This window comes from Ammodytes marinus (genome assembly GCF_949987685.1).
Source record: "Ammodytes marinus genome assembly, chromosome: 10".
Taxonomy (NCBI): Eukaryota; Metazoa; Chordata; class Actinopteri; order Uranoscopiformes; family Ammodytidae; genus Ammodytes; species Ammodytes marinus.
The window spans coordinates 29,939,632-29,948,736 of NC_137214.1; the positions used below are offsets into that span (position 1 = coordinate 29,939,632).

A 9,105-nucleotide genomic window follows, 5' to 3' on the forward strand; every position below is an offset into this window, starting at 1 on the left:
CACACACACACACACACACACACACACACACACACACACACCCCACACACACACCCCCCCCCACACGCACACACACACACACACGCGCGCATTAAAGCCTGAACAGCTGCTTCCTCTGATTGTCCTTCACTTAAGGAGCGTCAGTTTGTTATTTGTGTTTTTCTATTTTAGTTTCATAAACAACCAGTTACAATAGAGATAACAACGGCACACGTCAGGAAGAACAAACTATCTCCTCCTGGCTTTTCAAAATAAAACTCCAATATGATATAAGTGCAAAGTTTCAGAAATAAAATGTATGTAGATATTGTAAATGCTGATGTTGAAAGTCTCACTGCATTTTTGCGTGTGTGTGTGTGTGTGTGTGTGTGTGTGTGTGTGTGTGCGTGTGTGTGTGCGTGCGTGTCTCTCTCTCTCTCTATCTGCCTGCCTGTCTGTCTGTGTGTCTGTCTCTCTGTCTGCCTGCCTGCCTGCCTTCCTGCCTCCCTGTCTGCCTCTCTGTCTGCCTCTCTGTCTGTCTGTCTGTCTGTCTGTCTGTCTGTCTGTCTGTCTGTGTCTGTCTGTGTTTCTGTCTGTCTGTCTGTCTCTCTCTCTCTGTGTCTCTCTCTCCAGGTATGAACGCTCGTAATGGGACGGATGTGGATGCTGCTAATGCTGCAAAGACTTTCACTGAACTCGGATATAAAGTCAAATTCTGCAACGATCAGACTGTGATGCAGATGAAACAACTGATGCTAGATGGTAAAAGACCTTTATATATATACTATACAATATACTGTACCATACATATACTATCTATGTAAAAGACAATTTTTTTTTTGCCATTCAATCGAATTGTGATTTTCGAGTTAACATACAATTTCAAGCTCACAAATTATTTCTGAATTTTCATCTCTTCAAAAAAATAATTTAGATGTTGGATAAAGAGTTAAAATCTTTATTTCATTTTTACAACATATAACCACTACCACACTAGGGCTGGCCCGAATGCCATTTTTCAGGCTTCGAATATTCGTTGGTTTTTCCGAACGAATATTCGAATATTCGTTCCAGAAAAACACACCATCAAAAACATTAAAAAAAATAATAATAATAATAATTTAAAAAAAAACGTTAATAATCCCTATATACTCCCTGGAACCGATTTTGACAGTATCTGCATATTTTGTTGAAGATTTACGCGCTCGGAGGTGAAGTAATGGATGCGCTATGACACTTAGTGATGTAATATCCTCTACTACTACAATATTACTAACTTTTATATCCAAATATAAAATTATTTGATGACATTATATTGCAGTAATAGCTTCTTGCAAAACAAAATGTTGAAAAAAAAAATGAAAATAAAATAAAATAAAAAAAATACTAATTTAAGCTTCGAATACAAATTTTCCGAACGAATATTCGAATAATTCGGGCCAGCCCTATACCACACAAGCACATCCATAACCATTTTCTGTTATTGTGTGTGTGTGTGTGTGTGTGTGTGCGTGTGTGTGTGTGTGTGTGTGTGTGTGTGTGTGTGTGTGTGTGTGTGTGTGTGTGTCTTTCTGTCTGTCTGTGTGTCCGTCCTTCTGTCCGTACCTCCGTCCGTCTGCCTGCCTGCCTGCCTGCCTGCCTGTCTGTCTGTCTGTCTGTCTGTCTGTCTGTCTGTCTGTCTGTCTGTCTGTCTGTCTGCCTGCCTGCCTGCCTGCCTGCCTGTCTGTCTGTCTGCCTGCCTGCCTGCCTGTCTGTCTGTCTGTCTGTCTGCCTGCCTGCCTGCCTGCCTCTCTCTCTCCCTGTCTGTCTGTCTCTCTCTATCCCTGCCTGTCTGTCTGTCTGTCTGCCTGCCTGTCTGTCTGTCTGCCTGCCTGTCTGTCTCTCTCCCTGTCTGTCTGCAGTCTCAGAGGAGGACCACAGTCAGAGTGCGTCCTTTGTGTGTGTGCTGCTGAGCCACGGAGACGAGGGAGTGATCTACGGGATAGACGGATGTGAGAAACTGGAAAACCTGACCAAGTATTACAAAGGAGATCGCTGCAAGACTCTGGTGGGCAAACCAAAACTGTTCTTCATTCAGGTACAAAATCCTCCTATCAATCTAATATCAGCACCTCTGTGTTAATATTATATATAAATGGGCCAATTTATACAATTCACATAAATAACATACATTTTGAGTGCGAGAAAAGCGCTATATAAATTAAATATATTATTGTTATTATTATTATTATTATTATCATCATCATCATCATCATCATCATCATCATCATCATCATTATTATTATTATAAAAACACGACAATGTTCAAATTAAATAAATAAAAATATTTTTACATTTAATAGGCACAATCATGGGCCTGTGCAACACACATGTTCTATTATTGTCTGGGATATTAGTGTTCTATAGAGAAATTGAAAAGTTACAAAAATTCAGATTATTTTATAGGCTAAATCTGATATTTTTCACTCAGTACATTTCCTTTTTTCAAAACTTAATGTGGTTAATTAGAAATTAAACTCCGATATAAAAGATGAGAGTGATTTTTATTATCACTTTAATATCTTCCATGCCAACAGGGAGAGGCGGCATTCAGCTTTTATGCGCCCAATGTCTGGAACGGACTGCCAGAGAGTCTGAGGTGCGCTGAGACTCTCAGCTCTTTTAAATCGGGTCTCAAAACGTTCTTGTTTCCCTTTTAACCTGTAATTTTTTTTTTTTTTTTTTTTTTTTTTTTGGTCAAATGTTTTTATTATTTTATTTAAATGTTGTATTTTTATCCATGTTTTAAATGTGTTCCTTTTTTGTATTTTTATTCTTTATTTGATTTTAACCCTGTGAAGCACCTTGAGTGGCCCTGTGCCTGAAATGTGCTTTATAAATAAAATTGCCTTGCCTTGCCATGCTTAGTTGTCCTTCGCCTTAAGTTCTAGCTAGAATGTACACAAACTGAAAGTGGAGCATCTTTAATGTGTGTGTGTGTGTGTGTTCTTTAATGTGTGTGTGTGTGTGTGTTCTTTAATGTGTGTGTGTGTGTGTGTTCTTTAATGTGTGTGTGTGTGTTCTTTAATGTGTGTGTGTGTGTGTGTTCTTTAATGTGTGTGTGTGTGTTCTTTAATGTGTGTGTGTGTGTGTGTTCTTTAATGTGTGTGTGTGTGTGTGTTCTTTAATGTGTGTGTGTGTGTGTGTTCTTTAATGTGTGTGTGTGTGTTCTTTCCCAGGCGTGCCGTGGGTCAGACCTGGATGGAGGCGTGGAGACAGACAGTGTTGCCGAGGAAACGTCCGAGAGGATTCCAGTGGAGGCAGATTTCCTTTATGCTTATTCCACCGCTCCAGGTAAAGGTGTGGTTGTGTGTGTGTGTGTGTGTGTGTGTGTGTGCGTGCGTGTGTGTGTGTGTGTGTGTGTGTGTGTGTGAGAAAGGTACAGTCTTTAGAATTCATTGGCATTTTTTGGAACAGTCTTGGTAAAAATGGAATATAATAATCATAACTACCAAAATACCCCAACATTACACACTGTACCTTTAAATCTGTGTATTGTTTTTCAGGCTACTACTCATGGAGAAATACATTACACAATTTCTTCACTGTCTTCACAAAAAAAAAATATTTTGAGGCTCTTAACTAAACGTAACTCTTACCGTAGCTTCTGTAAAGGATCCCTAAGGAACTTAGAGTTGCAATCTAGAATGATATCCCCCTTTACTACACACTGTACCTTTTTAAAGGAATACTTCACCCATACTGAACCGGCATTCTATCATTATAAAATCGCTACTATGATAAAATGAATGAGGTTATATTTCCCTCAGTCTTCCCTCAGTCTTCCCTTGGCCCAGCTGTCCTGTTAATCCTAACCCTTACTGTGATGTCACACTAGTAAAATGTAGGGTTAGACAGTGAGACCATAAAACACTCTTTCTGCCTTTTCTCAGGCTAGGATGAACCGATTTCTAAACTTTTTGGCACATTTATACTACATAGGATCTCAGAGTTCAATACACCTTCATATTCCCACCGGGGAAGTAGGTCTTTAAATCTGTGTATTGTTTTCCAGGCTACTACTCGTGGAAAAACACGTCTAACATCTCAAATCTTGAATTGTCCCAAAGAGAGGGGTTAGCAATAGCAAGGGAGCGTTGACATCTAGAATCTCATAGCTTTATATACCTCCAAAACACCCCAAAATTACCCCTTTACTACACACTGGGCCTTTAAATCTGTGTATTGTTTTCCAGGCTACTACTCGTGGAGAAACACGTCTAACGGCTCGTGGTTCATGCAGTCTCTGTGTGACATGTTACAGCGCCACGGCAGAGAGCTGGAGCTGATGCAAGTCATGACGCGCGTTAACCACACGGTGGCGCGACAGTTTGAGTCCTCCTCCAGTCTGCCTGGATTCAGCCACAAGAAGCAGATCCCCTGTATCGTCTCTATGCTCACCAAGGAGTTCTATTTCCCCCAGTAGTTTAGGATTGGATAACTTTTAGCTACACTTGTCAACATCTTATTTTTTTTCATGGGAACTGTCTTCTCTAGATTTTTGAGCTTTGAGGCTAAAATGTTTCAGTTTGAAGGGAAACAGCAGATCGCCTGTAGCATATCAATGCTGACCAAAGATTTCCACTTCCCTGCTTAGTTTAGGATTACCTACAATCAAAAAATGAAAAATTTGTATAAAATCTAAATTTGTATCTAGATTTTTGAGTTTTGAGGCTATAACTAAACTCTTAAAGGCCTACTAAAAACGTACTTTGTAAATATTACTGTGATGTCACAGTAAAAGACATCACAGTAATATTTACAAAGTAAGTTTTTTTTTTAACCCTATATTTCTCTTTCTGTGATGTCACGAGAAAGAGAAATATAGGGTTAAAAAAAAACACTCTTTCTGCCTTTTCTCAGGCTAGGATGAACCGATTTTAAAAAAAATCGCACATTTATACTACATAGGATCTCAGAATTCAATACACCTTCATATTCAAACCGGTGAAGTAGGCCTTTAAGTTTGAGGGGAACTATATTTGAGCCAACTAATTATTGTTAGTATGTAGAAGTTTTTATACATATGAAATATACATTTTTATTACATATAAATGATGAGTTATCTCAATGAAAGATAAGTTCAAATGGATAAGTTAGGGAAACCCAAAATTTCAAGGTAACTGTCTTCACAAAAAAAATTTAACTTTCGGGGCTAAAACTAAATAGTTTAAGTTTGAGGGTAAACTGCCTTTACATTTGAGCAAGATAATTCTCTTTTGTTGAGGGTTAGGGTAAGTTTTAGTCCGCAAAACTCAAAAAGTTGCGATGAAATCTTGAGTTTTTAGTAATTTCTACAATGAATACCTTTGGGAAACTGAGTCAAAAGGGACCAAATAACAATTTATCAATTAATTTTACCTCCAAAGAAATCAGGGGCCGTATTCACAAAACATTTTATCTTAGCGCTAAGAGTACTCCTAAGGAGCACTAAAAGTTCTTAGTAAGGAGTAATTTCTTAAAACCTATTCACAAAGCTGATAAGATCAACTTTTACTAAGGAATGGGAGGGACTCCTAAGCTAAGAATAGAGGGCGGTGTTGACCCTGTTGCTATGGATGATGTCATGTTCATACCTTCTATGCCCTACTCTTAGCCTTAAAATGTTTTGTGAATACGGCCCCTGGTTTCTAAGTCTTGTGGCACATTGCATTGTTTATGAAACTGTCTGTCTGTCTACACTGTCAACATTGGGATAAAAAGGGAACTTAGAGGAGTGGATTTTATGATGATATATTTAATGCTGGGTCATTTTTAGATAAAACTTAAACAAGTCTTGGGTTTCAGAGAAAATACTAGTTCAGTGTCTCTCGTTTGACTATTTATAGGCATATGTTTGAGTAAAATGAAAAATTTGGTTTTATAATATAAGCTACTGACAACATTTCTACCAAATTCCGATACATTTTTTGTCATTAAGAGCATTTTCAATAAGTCATGTAGAGATCGAAATTCCAGGCTGGTCTCTTAATTTTTTCTGGAGCTGTATTCTAAATAAAAAGCCTGTTTTGTTGATTATACACTCCTAAATTATACACAAGCTAAAAAACGCAATACAGTATATTTATAGTTTAAATAAATTAGTGTTATTGTACCAAATACATCTTGTCTGCTTTCTACCAGTTGAATGCAATACTGTAACTGCACGAGCACAAGTGGATCTCTGTGTTCTTCTAAAGATTATTTAAAAAATCTTTACCCTTAAGTATGAAAAAAGTTAGTTTTTCGTGATTATTATATAATGTCACACACTCACACACACACCATAGCGCCACCCACCCACACACACACACACACACACACACAGGAGAAAAGATAGAAAATTATTATATTATTTGTTAAATGTGTTCTGAAAAATAAAGAAATCGTGCACAAAGCAACCTAATAAATGAGATAATGGTGATTTTTATTTTTTTGCGCAAGAGACTAGGGAAAACAGTTTGTCCGTTCACACTTGTGTACGAGGCATCATTTGTATGCCGCCACTAGAGGAAGCCATAGGAACATTCAGCCTTTTATTATGATTCAGCACTTATACAGGAACTTGGAATCCCTGCTAAATGTAACCCTTTAAACTCAGATCAGGGACAAAAAATCACATAAAAAGTTTTCTCAAGAGCTTTTGTGTGTGTAGATAATCTGGCCATGTTAAAGTCCAGCTGACACTAGTAGGCCCATAACTTGAGTATTTAAACGGTTATCTATTAGTTTATCTGTGTGTGTGTGTGTGTGTGTGTGTGTGTGTGTGTGTGTGTGTGTGAGAGAGAGAGTTTGTGTGTGTGTGTGTGTCAGAGAGATAAAACTATGTATTAAGCTGCTAATATATGTACTGTATTGTTTCACATCTTTCTACTTTTGTTCATGGCCCAAAACTTGAGTATAAGCTCTATTAGTGTATCTGTGTGTGTGTGTGTGTGTGTGTGTGTGTGTGTGTGTGTCTGTCTGTCTCTGTGTGTGTGTCTGTCTGTCTGTCTGTCTGTCTGTCTGTCTGTCTGTCTGTCTGTCTGTGTCTGTCTGTCTGTCTGTCTGTGTGTGTGTGTGTGTGTGTGTGTGTGTGTGTGTGTGTGTGTGTGTGTGTGTGTGTGTGTGTCAGAGAGAGATAAACCTTGCCCTTATGCAGAATTGGGCTTGACCCAGTGTGACTTTTCAAAACAGCCTCTCAACACAATTTACACTATTCGATACACAGTCCATATTTATTTACATGACTTTAGTTTGTACACTGTAAAATGTAATAGCTATGCCGTTTCCTTTATTCTACTGAGTAAACATGACTCTTCAGTTAAGTCGGACTAACTTGGTTTGATTCAATTTATTTATTTCAGACATATCAAAATTTACAAAACAAAATGAAAAGCATAAACAAAAATAAACAAATAACATATTGAATTAATATGCCTGAAAAGGAGTAGGAAGAAGTATAATTTATTTAATCCTACTCCTTTTTCCACAGCTCAATAATTCATATTTATATTAGCTTCCTGTTTTCTTTATAATCTCTTTTACAAATCTATACAATTTGTTATACTATATTTGATATATGACATTTACAATCCATACAAATATACAACTCCATATATCTATATCCATTATATACATACATACATCCATACAAACATAATTATTGATTAAGTTAATTGTACTTTCCATTTCCAAGTAAATAAAACTCAACTTTAAGTAAACTTAACTAGAGGATATAAAGTACAACAACATTTAATACTAATAGTTATATTTTTCAAGGCAATCGGTTGCCTAGATATCGTTTAAGTAAGGTCAACTTATCAAATTGTACAGTGTAGGTAGTAAAATAACGGTTGGGTTTCAAACTTTCTAACATCCTATTTTCTGTTCCTGTATTTGCTGAAATCCATTTTCTATTTGGTTTAAACAGAAAGAGGCCATGTAAGGGCGGAGCGGTATGCAGGAAAATCCAAGTATTTATATGATAGCTGCATTAATATCGCTATAACAATATTGCTGTTGTTATTTTAAAGTTTAAATTTTTAAAGCATGCAGGATAATTAATGCATTTGGAACTTTGACTTAAAGGTGCTACGAGGAACTTTTAAATATTTCTGAAACAGTCTAATTTTTTCCTCTGATGATCATAAATAACATGAGACCATTGTGGCAAAGAATGCTGCTGTTTTTATATAGTTTTTCTTAATGCCTTTGTCAAGGGTATACGCTCACCCAGGAACAACAGCTGGCGTAGTAAAAAAAAATACACCTTTGGCAACTTTAAAGTGCACACAGTAAGTGAAAATAATATTTATTATCAATATTTTTTTATTTTAGAGTTTTCAGGATATGCATTCCGTTGCTTAAACGTTAAAACAAGCTTAAAATAAACAGACTATATTACAAATTAATATATTCACATTAATAACATATTACCAATATCATGATTTACTAAGCTAGGCTACAATAGCATAAATTGTCATCAGTTTTTATGGAACCTACTACTAGCCTATAGAAAAAAATCAAGTGAAAGTCTTGCTTAGTGAATACGAAAAGCGCTTTGAACCCACATGTCTAACTATAGGATTTCAGTTAAAATAATTCAAATAAAGTGAAAATGCTTCAGTTTCCAAGTAAATGCAGGTGGTGGGTAGAAGCCTATTTGGGCGGGGGGAGGGGGCCACACACTCACACACACACACACACACGCCCCCCCTCCGAGTTTCTAGTTTCGTTTCAGACACCAAACGAGCAGAAAAGGTTGGAGGGGAGTGAGTAGGGGGGATAGGGGAAGCGAAAATGAAATCTCGCTCAAAGATCGTCTATGTGTCGGGGTGCTCCGGTGGCATAGTGGATAGAGCGTGTACCATACATAGATAGTATAATAAAGGTACCATATTGCAGTGGTCGCGGGTTTTATATACTATCTATGATTTAACTCTGACGCGGCCGTGGACCCCCACCACACGCATGAAAAATACATTATAGAGATTAGATTTAATATTAACGATCAATATACAAAAATATACAAAAATTAATATAGAAATATAAAATAACAAAATATATAAGAAAAGTATAAAACATATATATATATATATATAAAAAATATATATAAAATATTTACAT

At 36.8% G+C, this 9,105-nt stretch overlaps 1 protein-coding gene across 1 annotated transcript in view; it reads left to right on the forward strand.

Moving 5' to 3' along the window:
• casp3b (caspase 3, apoptosis-related cysteine peptidase b) overlaps positions 1-6,592 on the forward strand; it is a 12,526-nt gene extending 5,934 nt beyond the window's left edge. The window contains exons 4-7 of the mRNA XM_080035583.1: positions 613-741; positions 1,881-2,056; positions 3,198-3,312; positions 4,215-6,592. Coding sequence (XP_079891709.1) covers positions 613-741; positions 1,881-2,056; positions 3,198-3,312; positions 4,215-4,444 — 650 coding nt within the window. The 3' untranslated portion in view covers positions 4,445-6,592. The remainder of the gene's footprint in view (positions 1-612; positions 742-1,880; positions 2,057-3,197; positions 3,313-4,214) is intronic.
• The last annotated feature ends 2,513 nt before the right edge of the window (positions 6,593-9,105 follow it).